At 32.8% G+C, this 15,426-nt stretch overlaps 1 protein-coding gene across 3 annotated transcripts in view; it reads left to right on the top strand.

The window, feature by feature from the left end:
* Positions 1 to 15,426, top strand: part of LOC114337564 (sodium- and chloride-dependent glycine transporter 1) — a 175,052-nt gene that overhangs the window by 140,041 nt on the left and 19,585 nt on the right. For all 3 annotated transcript variants that reach the window (XM_050659899.1, XM_050659897.1, XM_050659898.1), the window contains one exon: positions 6,040 to 6,168. In XM_050659899.1, the coding sequence (XP_050515856.1) occupies positions 6,040 to 6,168 (129 nt within the window). The remainder of the gene's footprint in view (positions 1 to 6,039; positions 6,169 to 15,426) is intronic.

The raw sequence follows: 15,426 nt of genomic DNA, 5'->3' as shown, positions 1-15,426 counted from the left end.
ACACACATATACAGGGTGTCCCGAAAAGATTGGTCATAAATTATACCACACATTCTGGGGTCAAAAATAGATTGATTGAACCTGACTTACCTATATACAATAGTGCACACAAAAAAAGTTACAGGCCTTTGAAGTTACAAAATGAAAATCGATTTTTTTTCATATATCGAAAACTCTCAGAGATTTTTTATTGAAAATGAACATGTTGCATTTTTATGGCAGCAACATCTTAAAAAAAATTAAGGTGAAATTTGTGCACCCCATAAAAATTTTATGGGGTTTTGTTCCCTTAAACCCCCCCCCCCCCCAAACTTTTGTGTACGTTCCAATTGAATTATTATTGTGGCACCATTAGTTAAACACAATGTTTCTAAAACTTTTTTGCCTCTTAGTACTTTTTCAATAAGTCAGTGTTTATCGAGATATTTTGAATATTTGTCGAATCCACCACATATTTGTACATGGTTAAGTACGGTTATAGAGACCTGTTAATAATCTGATTTATTTATAATTTACATTTTTAGGTATATTTTGAAAAAGAAGCTACATCTCGATATAAGATGACTTATATAAAAAAGACTAAGAGGCAAAAGTCTTAAAAACACTGTGTTTAACTAATCTTCTTCTTCAGCCTGTGTTCGTCCACTGCTGGACATAGGCCTCTTCCATTTGCTTCCATCGATTTCTACTCTTGGCAATTCTCATCCACTGCTTGCCCGCGACTTGTTTGATATCATCTGCCCACCTCTTCTGCGGTCTGCCTACTCCTCGCCTGTTCTCTCTTGGTCTCCAGTTTGTTAGTCTCTGTGTCTATTTTTCTGGATTATCTCGGGCAACATGTCCGACCCATTGCCACTTGAGCCTTGCTATACGTTCTGCGACATCAATAATCTTTGTTATTTCACGAATGTCGATATTTCGAATTTTGTCTCTCAAACTAATTCCTAGCATGGCCCTCTCCATCGCTCTTTGAGTTGTACTGAGCTGTTCTAAGGTTATCTTTGTAAAGGCCATGGTCTCCAGTCCATATGTAGTTACAGGCAAGATATATTTGTCATAAACTCTACGTTTTAGACACATTGGTATATCTCTATTCTTCAAGATAAAGCTTAACTTGCCGAAAGCTACCCAAGACAATTGTATGCGTCTTTTTATTTCGGCTATTTGGTTTTCTTTGCCGATTTTGATGGTATGTCCAAGATATACAGCGTGTCTACTTGAGTTGGAAACATATGGGAAACTTTTTTATTATTAATTTTACGAAAAAAAGTTATTCTTTATAAAAAGTTTTGCATGCCCCAAAACCTAAGATTCAATCATCAGATATCAAATTTTCTGAATATTATACGAGGTATGTCAAAAAATATGAACTTCGTTCAAGAGTAAAGTACCTTTATTTCTCTCAATATCGAAAATGCGTATTCTGAAAAGTTGTTTGGAAATAAAAACTAAGCTCAAATATGCAATTACATGCTTCTAATTGGAAAAAAATATTTTCCAAATTTTTCTCAAATTTATTGATACTAACTTCGTTTTGATTCATTACACATACGATAACTCTTTTACTATTACTTTTATGAAAAAAAGTATTCTTTATAAAAAGCTCTGTAGGTCATAAGGCCGAAGATGCAACCAACAGATATCACATTTTATTAATTTTATACGAGTTATGTCAAAAAATATGAATTTCACTCAAGAGTAAATTACTTTTATTTTTCACAATATTGAAAACAGTTATTAAAATAAAAACTATGTGTCAATATGCAATTACATTCTTCTAATTGAAATACTGTGAAATATAAAGGTGCTATAATATTGAGCGAATTTCATATTTTTTGACACACCTCGTATAAAATTAATAAAAGTTGATATATCATGGTTGTGTCTTAGATTTTAGACCATGCAAAGCTTTTTACGAAGAATAACTTTTTTTCGTAAAATGAATAATAAACGAATTATCATATTTGTAATAATTAAAAACAATGTTGGGTATCCTTAAATTTGAGAAAAAAAATTTTTTTTTTCAATAAGAAGCATGTAATTGCGTATTTGATCTTAGTTTTTAATTCCAAACAACTTTTTATCATAAGAATTTTCGATATTGAGAGAAATAAAGGTACTTTACCCTTGACCGAAATTCATATTTTTTGACATACCTCGTATAATATTAAGAAAATTTGGTATCTGATGATTGAATCTTAGGTTTTGGGGCATGCACAACTTTTTATAAAGAATATCTTTTTTTCGTAAAACTAATAATAAAAAAGTTTCCCATATGTTTCCAGCTCAAGTAGACACGCTGTATATAGTGGTCTACATTTTCAAGACTGAAGTTGTCAATAACAAGATTAGTTTGTACATTACTCATTATTTACCATTAATACCATTGTATGTGGTACCATTAGTTTAACTAATGGTACCACAATAATGGTTTAATTGGAACGTACACAAATATTTGGGGGGTTTAAAGGAACAAAACCCCCATAAAATTTTTACGTAAATATATTGAAAAAGAAGCCGCATCTCGATAAAAACTGGTTTATCGAGAAACATACTAAGAGGCAAAAAAGTTTTAAAACGTTGTGTTTAACTAATGGTACCACAATAATGAATTAAATGGAACGTACACAAAAGTTTGGGGGGTTTTAAGGGAACCAAATCCCCATAAATTTTTTGTGGGGTGGACAAATTTCACTATAATTTTGTTTTAAGATTTTCCTGCCATAGGAATGATACATGTCCATTTTCATTAAAAAATCTCTAATAGTTTTCGATATAATGAAAACAATCGATTTTCATTTTTTTATCTTCAAAGGGCTGTAACTTATTTTATCAGCACATTTGTACTAAGGTAAGTTAGGTTCAATCGAACTATTTTTGACCCCAGAATGTGTGGTATAATTTATGACCAATCTTTTCGGGACACCCTGTATATCACAATTCACGTCTCTACATCACGAAAGAGAACTCGTATTGCAAAAAGTGCCTCTCGAGTACCCAATGCATCCCTGAAGCCGAATTGTGTATTTGTCAGGTGTTCTTCACACTTTTTATATATTCTTTTATGTATAATTTTTAAAAAAGTTTTCAGGAGATGACCCATAAGGCTTATTATTCGATAATCTTAACATTTTTTGGCATTGGGTTTTTTAGGGATTGTTATAAAAGTTGATCTTAGCCACTGTTGGGGTATTTTTCCACTTTGGTATGTATTGTTGAAGATCAAGGTGTCTTTAAAAAAAATTAATAACCATTTTCAATTTCGTTGCAACACGAAAATAGAGCCGAACCATATTCTAGTCCAATCAGAGAGTGCGGCAAGCACCCCTACCGGTTTCGAAACTTATTATTTTCTCATCAGGAGGCACATATGCTGCTCTCCCTGATCCAACCAAAACAAACCCCAGCGTGCAGTCCCGGACCGCAACGAACGAAACGGCATAGATGCCCTAGCGGCAACAGCTACAAGACCCCACCAGAATGAAAACAATGGGTTTAGAATAGCATATGTTGTTTTATATGCCATTAGAGTGAAAACTTAGTCTTCCTTTTAAGTCTTTTTACTTTGCCTTTATCCATAATTTTCAAAAATTATGAGTAGAACTCGTCTGGTTCTGCGGCTTTTCCCTCCTTAACGTTGTTTATAGCAGCTTCTACTTCCGCTTCGAGAATAGGTGGTCCGGTATCGTCATTTTTATTTTGTGTGATGGTGACATTCCTATCGTCTTCAAATGTTGTTGTCACATAGCTCATCCATGTTGTTTTTGTTTCTTCAATATCAACTATTGGATTTTCTTGAGCGTCTGTTAAGTGCCCGGCCTTTTTGATTTATAGATGCCTGCTGCTTCTTTGATCTTTTTGTGGAGGTTGAAGGAATCGTGTTTATGTTCCAATTCTCGATTTCTTCGCACTGTTCTTCCAGATTTCTGTTTTTAGCTTCTATGGTAGCTTTTTTTATCTCTGTGTCTAGAAACTGATTGCAACGTAGTCTTTCCGCTTGAATTCTCTTCTTCTGTCCATCATCTGTAATATTCCGTCGGCCATCCATGGTTTTTTCTATTCTGTCTTTTTCGGTCCCAGGTATTGGTCTAATATTTCCTTCCCAATGTTTTGTAAGTGGTTTATTTCTGTGCCAACATCATTAACTACTTCTGACTTAGATATGTTGTTCTGCAGATATTCCCGTACTTCTTGCTTTATGTCATCATCTCTTAGTTGTTTGATATCGTATCTTATAGGATTAGGTTTGTGGATTTTTTTAATTCTATCCTACTGCATGGATTTTAATGAAATTTTGGGAATAGTTTCTACTTATCTCCTAATTCAAAGTCTAGCAGTCTAGCCTATATACTATGGCGATTTTATCTTAGGCGCGGTTCCCACCCCTTCATGTGGGTGGAAAATTTTTTGATAAAAAGAACCACTGAAATGGCTATAGAACCTAATTCCAAGCAAAAACTGTTCTTTAATTTTTTTTAAGAACTGAATACTTTTTGAGTTATTCGTGGTTAAAAATTGGCCATTTTCATTAAAAAATGACAACTTATCGGACGGTTTGTTGCGAATACCTCACAAACTGTGCATCTAACTAAAAAATCTATATAACATTTTTGTAGCCTATAAAAAATCAAAGAGACTCGTTCCTTCTTGAATCTTCTATTTATAACACAAAAGGAGATATGGTAGGTGAAAATTTTTGGTGCATGCTCAAATCGGTGTATTCGACTTGAAATAACAGGGAACAGGTCGATTTTAGGTGTATAATGCTACCAATACTTTTTGTAGTGCTTGAAAAAACCTTTAAAATGAGCAATATTAAATTTCGATCAATTTCAAAATATGCGCGACATGGTGCCAAAAAATTGATGACTAATGTATTTTAAGGAAAAATAAGAAGCGTATTAAATATAAGCAATCAAGAGTAATCAAAAACAAAAACAAAATGTTTTTTTGAAAAGCCATACATTTTTGTATAATATCTTCTTTTCGTATCGCTTATCATTTTCGAGTTACATGGAAAAAAGGAAGATTTTTAAGAAAATTTAAAAACGCGCTCTATAATTTGATCTTATTTTTTTCAAAAACCATTCTTTTTAATACCCGTCCAACTTATTGAATACATAGAATTAACACTATCCTAAAAGGTATTGTAGAAGGAAAATGATGTATTTAAATTCTGGTGGACGAGGGGTTAAATATACTTCTTATTTTTCTTACAATACATTAGTCATCAATTTTTTGGCAGCATATCTCGTTTAGTTTGAATGTAATCGACATTTAATATTGCTCATTTTAAAGGCCATTTCAAGCACTAAAAAAGTTATTAGCAGCATTATCCTCCTAAAATCTACCGCTTCTCTGTTATTTTAAGTTGAATTCACTGATTTGAGCATGCACAAAAAAAATAATCTCTTTTCACCTACATCTCTTTTTGTAATATAACTAGAACATTTATGAAGGAACGAATATCTTTGTTTTTTATAAGCTACAAAAATGTTTTATGTAGTTTTTTTAGTTAGCTGCAAAATTTTTAGGGTATTCACAAAAAACCTTCCGAGAAGGTGTCATTTTTCAATAAACATGGACAATTTTCAACCACGAATAACTCAAAAAGTATTGATTTAAGAAAAATTATGGAACAGTTTCTGTTTAGAATTAGGTTCTCTAACCACTTCCGTAGTTGTTTTGACCATAAAATTTTCAACCCCCTGAAAGGGGTGGGAACCATCCCCAAGATAAAAGCGCCATAGTATATATGGTAGACTTTGTTTAGCAATTCCCTACTTACCGTGAAAATATCATGTAAATCGATGTAGAAGGATGGAATTTGGAGCCAAATACCCTCATTGACAGCCCTAATAAAAATTTCGACCGGTCACGGAGTTTTTAATATTTTTGAAATAATCACGGAAATAATGATATTCCATAAGTGAGTTTCACCCAATAGCTTTTACAAATAATAATACATTTTTAAAAAATTCTGACTTATTTCAGTAGGAAAAAAATACTTAATTAACGTATTTTTAATAATTTTTTTAGTTTGTCCAGGTAGAAACCGTCATTACAGCGATAATGGATGAGTTTCCGAATTTAAGAAAGCGACATTCTTTAGTAACTGTTGGTATAGTGTTTCTTATGATGTGTATTTCTACAATATATACTACAAACGTAAGTATAACATAACGCATACCAGTATTTCAGCTACCAGTTTCATGCTTGCATATTATGGATACGACGATAGTCCGTTGGTTATGTGACCCAAAAGGAATCAAATTTTTGTGTAAAATACATATTTTATTTTTCAGATGGTCTCCTAATCGTTCAATATACTTATTACAATAAAACTTACTTTAAAAACACTCTACCATTCAAGAAATATTCTGTACCGAATAAAGCCCGTTGTGCCCGTTTCGTGTAACGATAAACTACCACAGAGATTTGAAATATTATTGTAAATTAATATTTCAATTAGGGATGGCGGTTGTTGACAAAACACCGCTTTTCGGTTATACCGTTTTTTTTAACTACGGTTTAACCTGCCGGTTATAACCGGTGAAAAAAACCGGTATTCGGTTTTTTTCAGTCACATCCAATACCCAATAGGTAACATTTTCCCATTTTTCTCTGAATTCAATATGTTTTCCACTTATCCGGTTTTTCACCAGTTCTTATTTTAAGAAGAAAAAGCCGGTTATAACCGGGACAAAAAAAAACAACCGGAAAAACCGATTATTGCAGAGGAAAAAACCGGTTTTAAGTGATTACCGGTAGGTTTTTCCCATCCCTAATTTTAATCAACTATGATAGGTAGTTGTCGTTTAGTGGCTCTAGCTCAGTCTTTCAGGTTGTAAGTATACCTTTCCTTAATCAAAAGATGATATGAACGCTGAAAATTTAGATAGAAGCAAACAAAACAATAAGTAAACTAATTTTATTAAACTAAGGGCCGGTTGTTCGAACGCTAATCAACAATGATCACTATCAAATATTTAATTACTGTCACAACTGTCAATGTCAACTATGGTTGGGTTGCTGAAAACATAATTGATTATAATTATGAGATTAGTTAATCAATTAACATAACAATTATTAATATAATTGATTAACTAATTTCATAATTGTAATAATAATTATGTTTTCAGCAACCCAAACAAAGTTGACATTGACAGTTGTGACAGTAATTAAATATTTGATAATGATCATTGTTGATTAGAGTTCGAACAACCGGCCCTAAGTTTATTTTTATTAAAAGTATAATAAAAATCTGATGTATTTAATTCAATATTATATTAAAAATGAATAACCAATTTCAATTTTGGTTGCAAGACGAAACTAAAGCCGCATCACTATTCTAGTCCAATCAGAAAGTGCAGCAAGCACCTCTACCGGTTTCGAAACTTATTAGTCTCTCATCAGGAGGCACATGCTGCTCTCTCTGACCCAACTAGAACAAACTCCGGCGTGCAGTCACGGATTGCAACGAACGAAATGACAATATGGATGCCCTAGCGGCAACTGCTAGCAAAAAACTAAGTTTTCAATCTAAAAGCACATAAAACAGCATTCAAAAATATTATTTAAAATCCTACTAGATTGAAAACAATGGGAACCTTCTCTGGTAACACCACCGAGGCTTCTACAATTTGCAAACCATAACGGATGCTGAGACTAAGGAATATAAGGGAATTTTACAATTTATAATTCACGTCCCATCTGCTCAGCGCGGTAAAGTTCCAACGAGAATGGTTACCTTCGTACTCAAATCAGAGTAAACATGTAAATCAAAAATGAATAACCATTTTCCGTTGTCAACCGAAGGTAACTATTCTCGTTGGAAATTTACCATGCTGAGCAGATGGGACATGAATTATAAATTGTAAAATTCCCTTAACTTTGTTAGTCTCAGCATCCGTTATGACTTGCAAATTTTAGAAGCCTTGGAGGTGTTACCAGAGAAGGTTCCCAATATTTTCAATCTGGTAGGATGTAGAGTAACATTTTTTGATGTTGTTTTATATACTATTAGATTGAAAACTTAGTTTTTTGCTAGCAGTTGCCGCTAGGGCATCCCTGCCATTTCGTTCGTTGCAATCCGTGACTGCACGACGGGGTTTGTTCTAGTTGAGTCAGAGAGAGCAGTATATGTGCCTCCTGATGAGAGACTAATAAGTTTCGAAACCGGTGGAGGTGCTTGCTGCACTCTCTGATTGGACTAGAATAGTGATGCGGCTGTAGTTTCGTGTTGCAACGAAATTGAAAATGTGTTGAAAAAAATTACTCATTTTTGATTTACATGTTTACTTTGATTTGGGTACGAAGGTAACCAGATGGGACGTAAATTATAAATTGTAAAATTCCCTCATCTTCCTTAGTCTCAGCATCTGTTATGGCTTGCAAATTGTAGAAGCCTCGGAGGTGTTACCAGAGAAGGTTCCCAATGTTTTCAATCTGGTAGGCTATAGAATTACATTTTTGGATGTTGTTTTATGTACTATAATATTGAAAAAAATTTTTAGCATTATATGTTTAACTTCTTACCAACAGCTCACAATTTTGGATTATGCTTAGGCTTATGGTATTTGACGGTTAACTTCTTGATGTCGAATGGTACAGCTGTTGACTGGTTGTAGATCTGGGCAGATGTTGTGGCCACACGTCCCTAGAGCTAGAGTTTTTGGAGGTGTTCGGCTACTGCAACTATAGATGTTGGATAGTCTTGATGCATCATGTTCTTGTTGACCTTGTAGTGGCATCACAGTTGACGAAGGCTTAAGTTTCCGAAGGGGGAAAGGTCCTTTTTGATTTTAATTTCCAAAAACTAGAAGACAAAATGTGTATCAGACATCAAGAAGTAGTGAAACCTTTCCTTGCTAAATGATCTTAAAAAATAGCAAATAACAAAGGAATAAAATATAATTAATAGTGATGCATATTACACATATATTATTCTACATGCATATTTCTAAGTAAAGAGAATATTGAAAATCGATACCTAAACTCCAAAACTTCTCAACTGTTTTTGTTCGTTTTTCATATCTTGGTCTTTTTGGTGTACCAGAGCTACTGCAACTTTTTTTAATGCATTCTGCATTGAGTTAAGACCTTACAAAATAAAAAAGGTATAGATTTTTACCGTCAATTTACTGCTTTAAGTAGGTTTTTGTCCATAAAGTACAATTGAAGATTTTCAGTTGAGAGGTTTTGGAGTTTAGGTATCGAAATGTAAAATATGAGAATATGTGCTTTTGGAGATGGAGGTTAGGTATAGAAAAAATTGTTATAAAAAACTGTGAATGTAAAAATATAGTGAATTCAATAAGATATATGTAATACATTTTTTACCCCGAGAGATGATGTTATAATGAAATAAAATAAAATAACCATAAAACCTTGGTCTGACAGTCAGAGGAGACTATTCGCGGTGTGCAAGTACTTGGAAAGGGAAACGAGAAACGACCGTGCGCGAGTCGCGTAGAAATATTGCAACTATCTTACATAATTCATATTGTCAATTGAAATTGTCAAATTGACGTATATTTCATACCTTCTGTCATTGACGCAGAAAAATTATATATTGCTCCACAATATTGATATGATATGCAATTATTATATAAAGGTAAATTTAATTAATTGTATTTTGCTTGCAGTACTGCATTTTAATAACTGATTTTATTTACTACATACAATTGTTTACGTTTGCTAAACATAACCTGCATCTTATTTTTTCTTCTTATTATTTTTTTGGACTATGGTCTTGACAATTATCTAACAACCAGGACTAATGTAATTGGCCAATATAATTAAAAGTGCGAATAAAAGTACAGAGCGTAGAAATAGAGGTCGCTTTGCCGAACTTGCACGGTCCCAATACTATTGAAACGGTGGGATGACATTGACAGTGTCTAGAGAATAGAAAGATGAAATAAGCATGTTTCGTATTACAACTTCGATGTTTTAGAATGTAAACATAATTGGCTGTAACAGGAAATATAGGGCACCAAACAAATTTTTAACGGGGAAAACAGGTAAAACCTATACAGGGTGAGGCAAATAAAGGGCCTATTAGAAATATCTTGAGAACTAAAGGCAACAGAATCATGAAAATTGGAATAAAGGGGTTTTGAAGGATGATCTATTAAATGAAAATATTTTCATCTCTTTGCAACTTCCGGTTATACCAGAAGTTGATTATAACTTCGTTTTTTTAAATCGGACACCCTGTATATTTTTAAATTTTTGGATTCTCTTCGATGTCCTCTTTCTTAAAATATGAAGTTTTGTAATATTATACAGGGTATTTTAAAAGATAATTAAGTTTTTTTATTAATTTCGTAGCAAAATTAACACCCTGTAGAATTGTAGTAGTTTGATATCTAAAACTCTACTTACGTTCAAATGATTTTTAATATACTCTACTATTGTTAAGAATCATTAGTATAGGTAAATTTTTAATTTTAGTATACAGGGTTGGTCGAAACCCGGAATGAGTATTTTCTGAGTTTTCTTAAATGGAACACCCTGTATTTTAGTATTGTAATGAAATGATATTTTATGGTACTCTTTTATTTCTTAAGCATTCCCTATACCTAACTGCTTTAATTTGTGCTTAATTGTTAATCGCACCAATAATCTTAACTACGTAGGTATTTTGATAGCTAAACCATTATTGGTAATTTTAATGACCAGTCTGGATTAATATGTATTGATTTCTGAAAAATTATTTGGGATTGAGTATTTTCACGGCCAACCTTATAAAATTTTACGTATTTTTTGTTGCAATTAATGTTTAGCTTGAATCACCAATAACTCACAAATTAAAGCAGTTAGGTATAGGGAATGCTTAAGAAATAAAAAAGTACTATAAAATATCATTTCACTACAACACAAAAATACAGGGTGTTCCATTTAAGAAAACTCAGAAAATACTCATTCCGAGTTTCGACCAACCCTGTATACTAAATTAAAAATTTAGCTGTACTAATGATTCTTAACAATAGTAGAGTATATTAAAAATCATTTGAACGTAAGTAGAGTTTTAGGTGTCAAACTACTACAATTCTACAGGGTGTGAATATTGCTACGAAATTAATAAATAAACGTAATTTTCTTTTAAAATACCCTGTATAATATTACAAAACCTCATATTTTAAGAAAGAAGACATCGAAGAAAATCCAAAAATGTAAAAATATACGGGGTGCCCCATTTAAAAAAACGAAGTTATAAGCAACTTCCGGTATAACCGGAAGTTGCAAAGAGATGAAAATATTTTCATTTAATAGATCGTCCTTCAAAACCCCATTATTCCAATTTTCATGAATCTGTTGCCTTTAGTTCTCGAGATATTTCTAATAGGCCAGTTATCTGCCTCACCCTATATAGGAAGTTTATTAGTACCTAATGAAATATTACAGAAAAGAAAATAAAATGTTTATTTACAAATAAAATAGAAAAGATGTGACTTGTTTAAAGTTACATGTCTACGTATAAAAAGCACACTACTAATTTACACATTTTCCATTGCGATATAAATAAGCTCATGTGATTATGAAATGCTTCCAATATGTACTAGGGTGGGCCGAAAAAAAACTTTTTATTTTATTTCGTGTTGCTATACGGCGGAAAAGTTGCTACTAGGAGAGAGTTTTAAATTACAAAAAGAATTTTTCAAATTGGTTGATATCTTCCGGTCGCGCATTAGTCGTAAAATTTAAAAAAATTGGTTGTTTTTGAAATTTTTATTGCATTTTTTTGCAATTCAGTTTTTTTTTAAGTCTTGTGCCTCTCATATGAAAAGTAGGGCCGGTTAATTGGTTTTATATTATTAAAAGCGTTGTATTTTCAAAGAAGAGAATAGCAAAAAACGATATTTTTTAATATTTCATGGACGATGCGCGACCGGAATATGTCAATATATCTTTTTCTCTTTGCTTTATTTTAATCCTGACCCCTCAAGGAAAGAAGTACGCGGTATACCAAAACGGGATAAAATATTTTTGTGTTTTTAAAAAAAAATTGAAAAACAACCAATTTTTCAAACTTTACGACCAATGCGCGACCGGAAGATATCAACCAATTTGAAAAATTCTTTTTGTAATTTAAAACTTTATCCCAGTAGCAACTTTTCCGCGGTATAGCAACACGAAATAAAAAAAAAAAAGTTTTTTTCGGCCCACCCTAATAATGTATCTCTAAAGAGATCTGTTATTTATTGTTGCGGTTATTTCAGGGACCTTATTCCTCTTTTTATGCTGTCTCTACATATGTGCATAATTTGGACTGCACTTTGACATTGCACATTGACGAAAACCGTGTATCATTTTCCAACTGTATCAGTACATGGTAATGAAGATTAATACTGACAAAACAAAATTGATTCAGATAGGACAAAAATAGCATAACTTTTTAAATTAAATTAAATTTAGGAGTAATATTCGAAGACCCAGGAACTCTAGAAACACAAATCAATAGCACAGTAGAGAAAATACTACAACTGTATCATCTATTGATCAAAAAATTTATATACATAAAAAAATCTGACGGATACAAAACTAAAATCTTTCAAAGCAGTTTATCAACCTGTTCCGACTTTTAGCAACGAATCACGGGTACTAACGGAACAGCAAAAGAGCAAGAAACAGGATGTAGAAATAAAGTTTTTAAGAATAGTTAAAGGTGCTATCCAAATGGAGAGAATAAGAAGCTCAGAAATAAGGAATTCACATTGGAGCTTATAGAAGAGAGACGACTGAGTTGGTCGGTCATTTACACCGGATTAAAGATGCAATACCAGTAAGAAGAGAGTGGGAAGCAAAAATATTGAAGAAAACCAAAAAAAGTGGAAGACCCAGACAGCTAGGAGATAAAGTAATAGGAAAGATATTATAAAGAAAAGGAGTGACATGGATTGACTCAATGATATTGACACGAAAGCAAAAAGCTGATTACCAAATCATCCGCATATCCAATTATTGTTATATGACCATCTGCCATAAAGTTATCTATTAGTTCGTCCATCACCAGATTCCACAGTAGTAGAGATAGTATTCCTCCCTCTTGACATCCTTTTTTAGTATAGTCTTGACTTTTCTAGTATAGTATAATTGGTCCAAAAAAAGGCCTAGCCCAGACATCCAAAGTAAAATTTTTCTCCAACACCAAATTGTTTTATAGAGTCCACATATTGTTCACTAAAAAGTTACACCATTTTGAGCGTCCGGTTTGGGGGGGGGGGGAGATGGGGGAGAAGTCGGTAAATTAGTATTTTTTTACGGATTTCGTCAATATTTCTAAAACTATGCTTTAGCGTAAACAATGTTATAAACAAAAATGTTCTACATAAAATTTAAAACAAAAAAGGTTCTATACATAATTGTTATAAAATTAACGGTTCCAGAGTTATGGAGGGTGAAAAGTGGAGGTTTTCTATACTTTTCATATTTGTTGCAAATATGATGATGATTTTGGGTGGTGAGGTTGACGTTTCTTCAAGGGCTTGTCACTAACATACCTCCGGCCACTGAAATAGCAAATTTTATTTACAAAACACAATCCTGTTAAAGAAAATTTCTTTCATCAGTAATAATATTATAAATTGCCCCGGACATATAAAAAGTATCGAAAACCTCCACTTTTCACCCTCCTTAACTCTGGAACCGTTGATTTTATAACAATTATGTATGGGATATCTTCTTTTTTAAATTTTATGTAGAACATTCTTGTATAGAACATTGTTTACGCTAAAGCATAGTTTTAGAAATATTGACGAAAAATATCAAAAAAACTACTAATGTAACGACTTCTACCCCATCTCCCGCCAAATCGTACGCTCAAAATGGTGTAACTTTTTACTGAACAATATGTGGACCATATAGAACAATTTGGTGTTGGAGGAAAACTTTTACTTTGGATGTCTGGGCTAGGCCTTTTTTTGGACCAATTATATTATACTACCTCCGTAACTTTGGAACCGTTCATTTTAGAAGGATTATCAATAAGGCCTTTTTTATTTCAAATATAATGTAGAACATTTTTGTATAAAAGGTTGTTTATGCTAAACCGCATAGTTTTAGAAATATTGACGAAAAACTTAAAAAACTACGAATTTACCGATTTCTGTCCCCTCTTCCCCCTAAACCCGACGCTCAAAATGGTGTGACTTTTTTCTGAACCTTATGTGGACTATATAAAATAATTTGGTGTTGGATGATAACTTTCACTTTGGATGTCTGGGTTTGGGTCTAGTTATACCATACTAAAGATAATTGTGTTAATATTCTATTCCTGAACATATATTCTATCCAATTCAAACACATATCCTCAACTCCTTGACGTCTCAGGGCATTGGTTATGAGTATTATATAAGAAGTGTTGTCGAAATATATGTTGTCGTTTATATCCCAAAAGGTTCCCAACATCAACTCTTTATTTTCAATTGGGTTATATATTTTTAAATGAGTCTGTGAAGTGCTGTCTCGAATGAATTCCATGCTCTATAGACATGTTCTTCTAGATGTTTTGGAGTGTGTACCAATGTTTATACCCATCGAGCAGTTCCTCTAATACCTTCCGTAGGAATGACATTAGATTTATTGGTTTTAGATACTTGATTTTTCCCGTCCTCTTGACCCTGGTTTAACAATGAAAGTTTCTCTAATTTCTCTTTATCCTTTAGGTATGTACCTACCCGAAGATTACACTACTTCTGAGTTCCTACATCGCATGTTCTGAAGTACAAAAATTTTAATCACTTATGTAAAAACACTAGATACATACCATTGATTTCTGGTGATTTATATGGCTCTCATGAGATATACCGGTTACGCTACTGAGTATATACATATACCGATGAAATGATCATTATTGCAAAAAGGCTAAGACCAGTTCTTGCCACACGAAGACTACAGCATCCACTGCATCCACATCTTCTTGCCACACGAAAACTACAGAATCAGGAGAGTGGTGCATTCAATTGAAAATATCTGCCAATCCCGAGTAAACTCAAGCTGCTATCTTTACGAAAAGGACACAAGCCCAAAATACTCGGTACTGAAATAGATAAGTGAAACAAAAATGACCAAGTCAGCTGGACTAATAGAAACAAGCTGTAAACTCAATTTCAAACAAAGATAAGACTATACAGTTAACATTACAGATACAGATATTATTGTTCACCTTGGTAGCATGGGAACAAATATGTAAGACTAACGTGAAAAGGATACACGCAATTAAAAACAAGAGAATAAGGAAATCCAGAGAATTCTCTAGGACATCACCGTAACCGCATTTTTATAGCATTACCCAGATATTATATTGGAAGCATCACCTGAAAATATTTCAGACCTTAAATACAGCTGAGGAGACCAAGACATGAAGGTACAAGGAAACAAACACCTACCATATTCGGAGGAAAATTTTAATCAAGATTT

Source organism: Diabrotica virgifera, chromosome 8 (assembly GCF_917563875.1).
Source record: "Diabrotica virgifera virgifera chromosome 8, PGI_DIABVI_V3a".
NCBI classification, from domain to species: domain Eukaryota; kingdom Metazoa; phylum Arthropoda; class Insecta; order Coleoptera; family Chrysomelidae; genus Diabrotica; species Diabrotica virgifera.
This window is presented reverse-complemented; position numbering and strand designations above follow the sequence as displayed.